The sequence below is a fragment of the Centropristis striata genome, chromosome 15 (genome assembly GCF_030273125.1).
Source record: "Centropristis striata isolate RG_2023a ecotype Rhode Island chromosome 15, C.striata_1.0, whole genome shotgun sequence".
NCBI lineage: Eukaryota > Metazoa > Chordata > Actinopteri > Perciformes > Serranidae > Centropristis > Centropristis striata.
Window position 1 is genome coordinate 722,198 of NC_081531.1, and position 14,016 is coordinate 736,213.

The following is a 14,016-nucleotide window of genomic DNA, read 5'->3' on the forward strand; positions in this document are numbered from 1 at the left end:
GAATATTAAGTAGTCATGTGGACTTGTCCAAAGAATATTAAGTAGTCATGTGGACTTGTCCAAAGAATATTAAGTAGCCATGTGGACTTGTCTACACTGTTTAACCCAATTCGGCACCTATGCACAGTCCCATTATGTTTTACAGACATTTGTAGTTAACTTATAAGGTGAAACATTTTGTTAATGCTGCATTTTGATGACTTTCACTTCCCTTTGTATCGTTTCAGGCAGTTCCCTCAAAACAGACTAATTAAGCCTCAGGGTTTGGCCAGAAAAATGTAAAGTTTATCTCGTACATTACGAGATAGTCTCTCTCTCTCTCTCTCTCTCTCTCTCTCTCTCTTAAGGTTTGGATAATATGAATTGATGAATTGACATTTAATGATAGCAAGGGTGAAAGGGATAATCATAATAATTTTAGCCACTTACAGATAGTCTCATAGGTTCATAGAGCTGTCAGGATATTTCTGTGTGTAACAGCTGATCTGTGTAGATCTGCTGCAGAACATAGAACATGAATAACTGTCAGGTCCTGATGATCCAGTGGATCACAGCCTCTTCCTCAGTTTGTTCCTGAGCAACGCTCCAGTCCTGATCTACTGTTATAGACGTACAGCGTTACAGGCGCTAACGTGTGTGTTATTGTCCTGAAGCTTCAGACGCCTTAACGTGTCCCGTTAGACTGAAACAGCCTCAACTGTCTCATCGTCTCTCTTGGTGATACATGGACTGTTGAATTGTGAAGCGAAGCGGCTGTTAAACTGAAAATGTGTCATCATAAAATGAATAATTATTTGTACATTGAGACGAGTGTGTGCACAAGTATATAATGACTTACACTGACTTTTTTCTGTTAACAGGGAGGAAGGTGGCCTTTTACGCAGCTCTGACTGATGATGGAGATGTTGGACCATTCGACAAAGACATCACACTGAAATACAGCAAAGTCTTCACCAACATTGGCAATGCTTACAATCCATCTACAGGTAATTTACTGCAGCTCACATCAACATGTTTACTCGTGCAAATCTACATTTGTTACAGTTTTTCATTTTCTGCTCTGTAGGTTTATTCACAGCTCCAGTCAGAGGGGTCTACTACTTCCAGTTCACTCTATTTGGTGTCCTACCAGGTCACATGGGTGTCTATGTGTACAAGAACAACCAGTGGATCATGTGGAATGGGGAGTATAAGGGAGACGAAAGGTGGGAATATATAACTAACTCTGTTGTCTTGGAGCTGATGGCAGAAGATGAAATCCACCTCGTTCTCCCATCAGGCTGTTCTCTCTATGATGATGAAGACAACTTCAACACCTTCAGTGGCTCCCTCCTCTTCACACTGTGAGGATCCTTCAGCTGTTGTCTGACTCCTTATTGGCTACACTGTGATTTACTGCATGTACCAAATAATGAGATTCTGCCTCTGACTTCTCTGTTGTGTCATCACATGAAAGCAACATTGAAATAAATCTATGAAGCATTCAGAAAACAATGTTTAATCCCTGTGATTCTCCACTTTGTTCTCTCTGACGGTTCCTCTCCTCCTTCTCTGTCTCCCTCTACCTCTTCTCTGTGTTCAGACACCAGCTTTAGAAATATCATACTTCATATCTGAAATATAGGCATTATTGTTATTTTAGCCTCAGTTTAAAACAAGTGTGCTGCAGACATGAAAAAAAGTCATACTGTAGCACAGAGGTCACAAACAGGCGGTTCGAATCTGGACCCAGATGCCGTCCTATTTCAGACCCAGACGGGGCACTTTTATGACTGTTTGTCTGAGACAGCTTTCCCAGGCTGGAGGAAAGTAACCCTGTTCATCTTGACCATATTTGGGTCCACATAGAGCTGTGAGGCAGCTTTCTCCACAATGAACATAATTAAAGCTAAATACCCTTCCAGGCTCACCAATGAGCACCTTCACATGTGCATGAGAACGGCCCTGACACCATCCAGCCCAGTCCTGGCAGGAGAAGTTAGAGCTCAGTTCTCTCACTGAACTGAAGGAACAGAAAGTGGGGGCATAAGATCTAAGAGGGGAAGAAAGAGAAACTGTTCAATTGTTAAGATGTGTTTATATTCATTTATTGTAAAAATATGATGAGACAGTTAACAAAGAATAGGGGAAACTCAAGCTGCTGGAATTTTATTTTTCTAAAATGAATCACTTTGTTTTAAGATGAACAATTTTGCAAATTCTATTTTATATATTTTATTTTCAAATGCAGCCTTAACCTAATGAGAGCAATACATTCTTCTTCTTCTTCTACTTATTATTTATTATTATTATTATTATTATTATTGTATTAATAGTTCAATGCACACATGCATATTTCAATGTTTAGTGACAAAAACTATTTTTGAGTAAACATATCACACTAATTTATAATGTTTGACATTATGATGTTCCGGACCTTCGCTTGAGGAAATTTTCACTAAATGGACCTCTTAAAATTTTAATTGAATACCTGCTATATGCGATGACTACGAATAAAGCAAACAGTTTTAATGCATATCATATAATATTTCATCATTATACCACTAACCTGTTCTTTATTTGAATCAAAGCATTTGATGCATTTATTGTTTGTGGTCCTCCCACATATTCCTTGATATTGAATGATATGAAGAAACTGCCCCAGAATAGTTGAAATTACACTACACATTTTAAGATCAAAATTAAAAAAGGAACATGAACAATTTGGTTCTCAGGGTGATTAGTTTGACACGCCTCCGTGGATTTTAAGACTTACTGACAAGATTTAGTGACAGTTGAACTTTGTTATTTTCTGAAAAACAAACCATGTTATCTTAAAAAAATAAAGGTTCTGAGTTTGTTTCTTGTTTTAATATGAATGCTGTACTTATGAAGGCCAGCCAGACTCCACAAGTTAAACAAACAGGTCGTGGTTAATTATGGAGTTCTAGGCTGTGGTGAAGGAAAGTTTCAGTCGACAGCACAGGTGGTACACAAGGATGGACCTGATGGTCTGGTCTCTGAGTCCATAGATGAGAGGACTTAAACACCTGGGGAGAATGATGATAAACACATAAAAAACATTCTGCATGCGCACAAGTTCATTCCTCGTAATAACTTTTGAGATGGCTACGAGTAAAAAGTTATGCATGGTTGACAAGACACTAAGGCCCAGCTGCACCAGATGCAGCAGCAGTGTGTTACGAGCCTTATGAGCTGAAGCTTTGTCTGTGGAGGCTGACCTGGCTGCTATTATCACACCAATATAGGAAGAAATAACTGCCAAACCAGCTGACACAAACAAACAATAAGTGTAGGATTCATCATAAAGGGCAGAAAATTGTCCAAGGTACAATATAAATGAACTACAAAAATCTTTCATCTGCAGTGTTTCCAGGTCTTCAAATGGAAAATCTAAAAGTAAAAGAACTCGTATGAGGACATTTAGTGAACTGAAGGCCCAGACCACACATACAGCCACTGCTGTGTTTCTGATGGTGATGATGGTAGAGTGTCTCAGTGGGTAGCACACAGCCACAAATCTCTCCATAGACATCACCACCAGTGTGAGAGGAGAGATTTCATTTGTGAGATTGGCACTCATGACCAACAGGCCACAGACAGGATAGGTCAACCTCACCCTGCAAACAGAAAGTATGTACAGTAACTGACTCAGAGCCATCTGTACAGTGTCTGCTAAAAGGAGGTTAAACAGAAGAACATAACGTGAAGTCTCACGAAACACCGTTTTACTCCTCAAGGTGAATAACATGGTCACATTAATGAAGAAGAATATACAGCATGATAATGTAGTCAGAGTGGAAAGTGTCACTCTTTCCAGTAAGCCCAATTCAACAGTAATGTTGATCTGAGGTTGAGGTGCATGAGACATTTCAACAAAAACATGAGAAATTTAACCTGTTGATAGGAATACAAAAGCACAATAAATCTCTCCATTTGCATTATGAGAACAATGGAAATCCAACATCCTTTAAGCACAGATGCCAGTTGAACTCTGTGCTTTTTTCCTTGGGAGCAGAGCTGGTCTGCAGGGTTCTCCTGACCTCACATGTTGTATATCAACTTGCCCTGCCCTAAACCATGTTGATGTAACACCATCACGTGGGCTAATCCCCATGTTCCCTCGGCCCTATGTTAGTGTTAGTGTTAAGGCAACACCACTGAATTTTGTACCGCCTTGTTTCTTGACGGTGGAACAGGAAGTTCTGAAAAAACAATAATCTTTCCTCCAGGCATCAAGCTTTGGTAAAATTATTATTTTTTGCAAATGTTAATTAACATTTGCACAACAGTTCAACCTCCACAACCTTTAGCCATTGGTGCTCATCATAGTAGCAGTATCTTATTCCTTACAACAAATTGCAAATTCTTTTGGACATGCATCAATCGCTTTCATACAACTCTCTGCTGTTTTAAAACATTATCATATCTTATGTCATGTCAGTCAAACTTAACTAGGATTAATAGTCCTCATTTCATTGCTTGAGTCATTACATACAAATATGTTGAACTCGTAGTCTTTCAAGCAAATTTATACATTTTAAAAAACTTTTTTTGTTCCTGAAAATGTCTCCTCAGATTTCACTGATGAGAAGGCTGTGTGAAGCATTAGTTGAACCAATGATAAGTCACTTCTCTACAACCACTTAGAGCTGAATCCATAAACCATAAACACTTTACAAGTATATATGAAACAAGCAGGACATAGTGTGGACCATTTCTACAAGACCGTGACACAGAAATGGAAGGTCAGCCTCGTGGAAGAGGGCTGAGGGTGCAGAGAGGAAGGGGTTAACATGTGATGACATCACAGCAGAGTCCTGCAGAGGGTGGATTCACCACTCGAGGAGATACTTTCCTCGCTGCATTGCCAGCGATGATATTAGCTGTAGATGATGTAGATGAAACTATGTGGCCAGACAGAGAGGAACATCTGGATGTATGTTGCCTGTTCAGTTCCATTATGTAATGTAATATTGTTTACAGTTGTGCACAGCTCTACCCAAAGGGACTTTATGTTTGTTGTAAATAAGGGTGTATTTTTTCACACACTAAATACAGTAATGTGTAACTTTACTGTAGTTTTCAACTGGCTGTGCAAATAGTAAAAAGTGCTGTTTGGAGCATTTTCAGGTAATGTCACGAAGATCTGACTTTTTTTGCATTGAAAAACATTTCCAGAGTAAACATGACAAAGCCATTTGACTATCTTGTTCATAAACATGGTGTCAGCACTTTTCATCTTGATGACACTTTCACTGACATGAAAACTTGCTTTTGAGGAATGAGCTATGACTCCATTTTGGGCAAACGACACGCTTTTGCAGGTTATCAACTAGGTTTTGCAGTTTGTACCAATTTTTTTTTGAGAAATGTATTAACTGTTGTGCAAATTTTAATAGTGATTTGAGAAATGGACCAAAGTGACGGAGAAAAACTGTAAGGCTTCGGAAAAGGTAATGTCATTTCTCTCTGTTTTTTTCTCAACACCTGAAGGTCGTAGCCATGGTGTTAACATATGGGGGACATAGTCTGTATGTCCCAGAGGAAGCCAGACTACAGGTTGTAAAACTGAGAGTGCTTTTGATTTACCTGTGCCAGGTGGCTTGAGTCGCCACTGCCTGGACCTATGGCTAGTTTTAGAATTAAGTAGACCCATAGCTATATAGGTATAGCTTTATCATTTTATCTGCAACTCAACACTATATCAACATATCCCTCCAAATTTTGAAAAGTCTAAAATACATTGGCAACAGTGTCCTGGCTGAGAACACGCCACTAAAGGTTCTACTGTTTGAATCCTGGTGGATCAATACCACCAATGTTTACTCTTTCAAAGCTCTGCTGAACAAGAGACTGAGAACTGTCTTCCAAGAAGCTCATCTATGGTATTAAGGCATCCTCTCAAATGGACAACACCATTCTGATTGTCACATTCCACCAACAGGTAGCCCGGCTCTCATTCTGTTGCTGTTGGCCTCCAGCGGCCGACAGCACCTGTGTGATCTGGTAGCCTGGCTGCAGCAGGGACCACGCTCCTCCCAGCCGCTTGCATCTGCATCCAGATTTCAATACAGACACAGCGCACCACCATCCTTATGCATCTCTGAGTCTTGCTGCTTCATGACCTGTGTTGACATCTCACTGACTGAAAATGTGCTATGCAGACTCAAGAAAAATGTTGTTCTCTAAGCTCCTGAAGGTCTGAACATCTGCGAAGACACCACTGATTCTACAAGTGAGTGTATACACTACAACTTGTTTTACTCCTCATCCAATCTCTGAAGAAAAGTGATGTCAGCCACTTGCACCTGTGAGCCACTACCACAGCTCATGGAATGTAAAACTGAAGCTAAGTCTAGAGCTTTGTCTTCAGGCCTGGCCTTGAAATCAAACTCCCAACCCCAATGGCACAATCCACCATTGTCCCCGATTTAGTACCATTGCCTCACACTTAGAGGCACCACTTGTCATCTACATTGCTCCGTTTCGCAAATTCACGAGGAAGCTATTGAATCAATGAAAGATGTTATGAAATACTCCTATTTCTCAACAAATCTACTTTATATTACTGTGTAAAGTACGAATAACTATGTTTTTTTTCACCATGTTGGCAGACTGAGAATGAACAGGGAGTAGAGATGAGATGTTGCAGCCTAACTCATTTTTTAAAGTCTTAAAATCTTTTTTAGTTTTTGAAGTTTTAGTTTCATACATTTGAAATCTAAGTAACACATTTTGCTATTTACTACTTACTACTTTGTCTCCACAGAGGGACACGTCATCCCCTCACCATGAAGATTCCTGATTAACTCCTACGGGAATCATTAATGATGTCAAACGTTAATGAGTGAGGCTCAGAATATTTAATGTCTCCAAATGAGTTATCAGGAGACTAGGACAGACGGGAGGGTTTCTCTCTCAGTGCTCACTGTTTTCCACTTTTCCATTAAGATAGCAAACTTGCCAAAACAATATTTACATTCATGATTAAGCAAAAGGCCCCTGACAATTATGGAAACATGTACCAAAAGATAACAGTAAAACTTTGTTGTTCTAACTCTGAAAGACTCTCGATGATGGACAGATGGACGGACGGATAGATAGAAAATAGAGATAGAAAAATAGAGAGGCTTGTTAGTTATAGATTTTCCCTGACTATGTCAAAATTAACAGGATAGGGGTCAATGTTTATGTACGTAACATTTTTAATTTAAAATAATGTGTGGACCACTTCTGTTTTGGTGTTCTGAAACCGAGACAGGATACACTTTCTCACTCCACATCCAATGTTCCTTCCCAAAAGTACAATAAGAGGATAAAACTCACATCCCCACGTTGAGGGAAATTAGGAAACATTATCTTCATGAATTAAAGTTACTCTATAAACCTGTACACTGACATTTATAAATAAAAATAAAGGTGCATTTACCTGCCTTGTTGTTATTGGATCAGAAAGAACAATCACATCCTGACAGGCCGATATGCCTGCGTTCTTAACAGAAAGTGCTGGTTTGAGAATGGTCAAATAGTGGTTCTGACTCATGACTCATTCAATTACATTAAGCTTAATTTCCTTTAAATTTCTGTCCTGGGCGGGGCAGCAATTGGGTGTAAGTGCACGAGAGATCCATTTGCTCAGTGGTTTGAACAGTCGAGGTTCTAATGCGTCCTTAATGCGCCTTGACCAAAAGTGTGATGGAAATTATCCTTTTTAAGATCTTAGTAAAGTGTAAACAATGATCACTACCATTATTTGACCAGTCTGATGCGGTCCTATTGGATTTATTGTTAAATGACTGTTTTTCCTGAACTAGTAACTGAGAAGGAAGTTAGATGGAGGTGTTGTCACTTGTTCATTTGACCTCTGCCAACAAGTTTGAAAAGTTTTATGTCTCTGTTTGTTATTGTTTGGAAGATGTTTCCTTAACTGTCTGGTGCCTTTTGCTGAATCATGAGTGTTCATATTGTTGTGGCAACGTTGCTGGAAACAGTGAGGAGTCACTGAGAGGGATCCCTCCCATCTGACCTAGTCTCTTGGGAACTAACTTAGAAACATTAATAATTCAAACCCTTACTCATTAATGTTTTCAGTAAATATTGACATGATTAATGATTCTTGTGGGAGTTTATTAGGAATCTTCAGGTAGAGGGGATGATGAGTACCTCTGTGGAGAAAAAGTTTAGCAAGTTACAATAAGTAAAGTCAAAGTAGAGAGAAACATTTGTTAACTTTGATGTCCAATGTCTGAAACTGAAGCTTGAGAGCAATGTGTAAAATGATGGATTTTGCTATTTGGGTTAGGAGTTACTTTTCAAGTATCTTGTGAAATCCAACATGAGATTGAGAGGCAATATAAATCAGGCGTTGTACATTGCCATTTAGAGAAATTCTGGATAAAGCCTTTGCTTTAAGCTAAAAACCTCAGTTTTGGTCATAAGCTGTGGAAGTGACCAAACAAATGAGATCAGGCACTAGTTGCAGCTAACTCCTCCAAAACCTAACTCATCATTTTTCTCTGACTTCCTGACTCACCTCTGCTCTCTCTCACGATTAACTTTACTTGTAACTATTCACATTTTTACATTTATTTGTCGTTACTCATGAGCCCTACTTATCAACATTGCGATTTACCTAATCTAATCTGTATCGCAACATTTACCAACATAGGAACATTCACAGACTGCTCAGATTGTCTAATTTCCAAAATTGTGAAGTTGATCTTCTGATTTTGTTGAATTCACAAGCTTTAAATTGTGAACAACATGGACGACACAACAGGGATATGTTGTATTTTATTGCTCAGAGAGTTTCAACATCACATTAAAAGCCGGGTCAAGTAAACCATTAAATACGATCACAATCCAATGCTTCTGATCATGTCAAAACCTCATGAATGCAGCACAATTGGCCAATTTTACAGTGTGAACAAAAGTGCTCCAAAATTTAGTGAGTTCTTCCTGGGCCCATGGTACATGTTTTCAGAATGTTTCATGAAAATGAAGCCAGTGATTTTTCTGTAATCCTGCTCCTCATTCACTCCTCCAAGAATTGCCACCTTATCGCGGTGGAGGGGTTTGTGTGCTCCAGTGATCCTGGGAACTGTGTTGTCGGGAGCAGTAGCTCCTGGTTCGGTCTCCCAAGGCAAAGTGGTCCCAGGGGAGACCAGACTAAGAGCGATTCAAAAGACCCCTATGAAGCGGACCCATGAAGATCGGTGTACCTCGCCCAGCATGGGTAAACCGGGGCCCCCTCCTGGAGCCAGACCCTGGAGGGGAGCACGCAGGCGAGCGTCTGGTGGGGGGCCCGGCCGGGCTCAGCCCAAAAAAGCCACATGGATCCGCCGACCTGTGGGCCCAACCCCCGCAGAGGAAGGGCATAGGGGTCTGGTGCGGTGGGAGCCGGGCGGCAGGTGACGGCGGGTACCTGCGCGTGCTGACCCCTGACCCCCGTATATTATATGTGTGGCAAACACCCGTCCCTCACTCGTGTCCGTCAGTTACATGTTAATCAAAATGCAAAACATCTTTTTCTGAGTATGAAGTATCCGTCCAGAGAGAAACAGCATGATGTTCAGTTCTTTTGCCATTATTTTTTCGAAATGACCTGCAACTGCCTGATGCTAATTGTACACTCAGTGCTCCTGCTCACGAATATAACGCCGTCGTGAGACCACTATGAATGCCCTAAGGCAAAAAGCCCATACTGATCTTTACAGCAATATAGCGGGACTTCTGCAGGAACGCCCTATCAAAGGGCCTACAGACTTAATATAAAATCACAAGATGAGTGCTTCCTAAAGCTGAAGCCAAAGCCTCTTCAGCACCTCCTAGTGGCTGCCTACAGTCAGATAGTATATGGGATATGGACGAGACTAAAAAAATTAGGTTAATGTTAAATAAATTCTTTCCAGTGAGGATTTCTGACATGTATGTGTTTTTTTTTATAATACTGGTGGTTCTTCAAGAGTTTTATGATGCTATAACACAGGGGTGTAACATCTCATTTGAGAGCTGTTGTTGACCTCTGATTGGTCAAACAGGTTTTTTGGAGGGACCTCGATACCATGGCTTCACCTGCCAATCACTACTGCAACTACCATGGAAATAAAAAAATAATGGTAGAGGAGGAGTTACATTACATCACCAATGTTACTCATGTTTAAATGTGATGTTGTCACATGAACCGGGTGTTATGACTGAGCTCATAACCCTGCAGATAAGTGCTGCCTGCATTTTAACAGAGACTGCCTCTAACCGATCACCTGTGATAAGTGTTTGTATTTTGTCTCTGAATTTAACAGACACCCTTCAGATGGATGGATGGGACAATGATGGATCTTAACTGTTATAGGAACAGAAATTTAACAAAATTAACTGTGCTTTCATGCTCCAATGACATTAACAGGTGAACAGGTAAATATGTATTGAATGCTTTTGTCAGATGTCATATGCAAATCAGAGTCAGACCAACAGCACTGTTGGAATGCAGTATCAGGGGTTACTTGCTTTAGTGTTGCTTTCCATTGTAGCTACAGTACCATGCTGTGTGTTTCTCTTCATTAATGTGACCATGTTATTCACCTTGAGGAGTAAAACTGTGTTTCTTGAGACTTCACGTTATATTCTTCTGTTTAACCTCCTTTTTGCAGACACTGTACAGATGGCTCTGGGTCAGTTATTTTACATACTGTCTGCTTGTAGAATATGGTTGACATATCCTGTATGTGGTGTTTTCTTTATGCTTGAAGATCTTTCAAGTAAAATCTCTCCTCTCACACTGGTTGTGATGTCTCTGGAGAGATTTGTGGCTGTGTGCTACCCACTGAGGCACTCTACCATCATCACCATCAGAAACACAGAATTATCTATATTTGTGGTTTGGACCATCAGTTCACTAAATGTTCTCACAACAGTTATTTTACTTTTAGATTTTCCATTTGAAGACCTAGAGAGCCTGCAGATGAGAGACTTTTGTTCCACAGAAACTATGTTGCTTGGCCCAATGTCTGGTGTTTATGATAAAGCCTTCACTTATTCTCTGTTTGTTTCAGCTGGTGTGGTTGTGACTTCCTCCTATATTGGTGTGATAATAGCAGCCAGGTCAGCTTCCACAGACAAAGCTTCAACCCAAAAGGCTCGTAACACACTGCTGTTACATCTGGTGCAGCTGGGCCTCAGTCTGTCTTCAACCATACACAAACCACTGGTTATGGCTATCTATAAAGTCTTAGACAGGATAACATTTGTGCAAATACAAGTATTTCTTTATGTGTGTATGATCATTTTTCCAAGATGTCTGAGTTCTCTCATCTATGGAATCAGAGACCAGACCATCAGACCGATCCTCGTTTACAATCTTTGCTGTCAGTGGAGAGGCTCACTTTCCCACCCAGTTGTCCCGGCCAAGGCAAATATCGGAATACTTATTACTTCATAGATACATAATATTTTCAACAAAATATGTTAATTTTATATAAAAACTTAAATTAAGTCTACGCAGTGTTGCTCTTTAAGTAGGATTTGATGCAAACTGTTTATTTGTTGTTTTGCAACGTGGGTGAACTAAATTAATTCACAAATCAGCAGTAACATAGCAGCCACTAGTGAGGAAGGAAAGTGTCACCAAAGCCACAGGATAAAACAACAAACTATTCAAAACACATCTTACTTGTTTCCATCAAAGATTTGTGCATCATGTTGGCTGTTATTTACAAGTTAGTGAATCAAGTCTGTAAGCTGTCATAAGTGTTCTATTGAATGTCAAATTTAGCTTCATTCATTGCTGAAAAAGTTTGATATTTGTACAGCGTAGAGAAACCTTATGGTCAGGTTGCCGAGACCCTAATCTCTTCATCAGTTCCATTATGGGACCAGAAACTGTTATTGGTTGAATCAACAGAAGTGCCTTTCTCTCATTTGGAAGTGTTTGTTGGGATTACTATGCCTCAAACCTGAGCAACACTTATATGGGTCTCACAGTTCAAAAGTATGTTAAGATGGCTTTTGGAATTTATTATTAATTATAAAAATATATATTAATTATATCACATATTATGATTTGATTTCCTCTAAATCACCAGATGGACCACCATTCTGTTAATCAGAGGAAAGACAGCCAATTTAACCAAATAACTCTCATAATGTTACTAAACCATCAGTTTGAAGGTCTGATTAATAATCAACTTAATAGTTATAATCAAATTACCATATCAATTTTCAGTAAAGGTTGAAGTAATCTGGAGTTGTTTCTATAGAAGAGGTGGCATCACTCATTAAAATGGACAGCATGTGTATTCCCAAAATCATTCATTCATAAGTAATACAAAACACACAATATCTAACCAAAGCTGTCTATTAACAGGTGTGAAAATGTGTTTGTTTGTGCGTGCGTGTGTGCATTTATGCATGTGAGTCTACATGATCTGAACAAATGCGAGATGACCGCCTGAGTTATCAATATTGCCACATGGCTTGCAGACAATGGAGGCTAAAAAACTAGGATGGCGATTAGAGCGAAATTTGCTCTGCCTTCAACACGTGTTCAGGTTAGAACAAATATCCATGTGTCAGCTCTGAATCCTCTTCAAAGGTGTATGTCTGTGTTGGGATCTAGCCACATGTAAATTTTGGTTCATTTGTTGAACTGATGTGGAATAAATGCAGCAGCATTAATCTCAACTCTCATCTCATGATGCTTGACGTTTATGACACCCACAAATCACATCATTGGTCAAGAGACCTTTGACACCAAAGGTGGTCTACTTTAAAGGTGGTTTGAGGCCTTTCTCCAGAATATCCCCCTCTCCAACAAGGTGTCCTACAGAAACTCCCAGTCTACTCTTCTCACCTAAAGGTTGGATGACTGAACACACATTTATTGCAACCACCAGAAAACACTTCCTCAACAAACCAGAACGAGCAAAACTTAATTTGCAAGACAACAAATTATTGGAAGACTGCCTTCAACCAAACTTCCTCCCAACACCTTCTTCAAAATCCTTTTCATTTTTGAACTGTTATGTACTGGGCTTAGATAAGATAATCATCAAGGACTCAAGCACAAAGTATTGACTTCTAATCAATAATTTGGTTTATGTGTGTTCGTAAGTATAATTGTTTTAATATTTGTGTAACTGTATCATTCAAAGTTGAATGTTAATCTAGTTTTATAGAGATATTTAGTCGTACAGCTGAACTAACTCTACTAATTAATTTGTTTTCCTCACACAATTCACATACAATATACTTTAAATTGGCTTTTAACAGACATGAAGCGCTGTAGAAGCTCACACTACAACACATGGTCCATTATTGTTTAAGACAGGACGGGCCAACCCTTCACACCAACACTGTCTTGTTTTACGACCCTTTGTACTGGTCACTTCTTCCTATATTGGTGTGATAATAGCAGCCAGGTCAGCTTCCACAAACAAAGCTTCAACCCAAAAGGCTCGTAACACACTGCTGTTACATCTGGTGCAGCTGGGCCTCAGTCTGTCTTCAACCATACACAAACCACTGCTTATGGCAATCTATACAGTTTTAGACAGGATAGCATTTCTGCAAATACAAGTATTTCTTTATGTGTGTATGATCATCTTTCCAAGATGTCTGAGTTCTCTCATCTATGGAATCAGAGACCAGACCATCAGACCGATCCTGGTTTACAATCTTTGCTGTCAGTGGAGAGGCTCACTTTCCCACCCAGTTGTCCCAGCCAAGGCAAAAGTCTGCATACTTATTACTTCATAGATATATTATATTTTCAACAAAATATGTTAATTTAATAAAAACTTCAATTAAGACTAAGCAGTGTTGCTCTTCAAGAAGAATTTGGTGCATACTGTTTATTTGTTGTTTTGCAACATGGGTGAAAGTCTTTAATTCACAGATCAGCAGTACCATAGCAGCCACTAGTGAGAAGGGAAAGTGTCCCCAAAGCCACAAGATGAACTTGATTAAAGTTATGAGACCTGTGTTACTGTTCAAGATGTATGAGCTTTAAATATCTGA

The 14,016-nt window shown here is 39.5% G+C and overlaps 2 protein-coding genes across 2 annotated transcripts; one reads left to right on the forward strand and one right to left on the reverse strand.

Annotated features, from left to right (window-relative positions):
- Nucleotides 1–2,926: 2,926 nt before the first annotated feature.
- On the reverse strand, nucleotides 2,927–3,871 carry LOC131986894 (odorant receptor 131-2-like). Its single transcript, XM_059352036.1, has one exon. The coding sequence runs from the start codon at nucleotides 3,869–3,871 to the stop codon at nucleotides 2,927–2,929; it is 945 nt and encodes a 314-aa protein (XP_059208019.1).
- Nucleotides 3,872–10,444: 6,573 nt separating this feature from the next.
- LOC131986895 (odorant receptor 131-2-like) lies at nucleotides 10,445–11,440 on the forward strand. Its single transcript, XM_059352037.1, has one exon. It carries the CDS (start codon nucleotides 10,445–10,447, stop codon nucleotides 11,438–11,440), a length of 996 nt encoding a protein of 331 aa, XP_059208020.1.
- The last annotated feature ends 2,576 nt before the right edge of the window (nucleotides 11,441–14,016 follow it).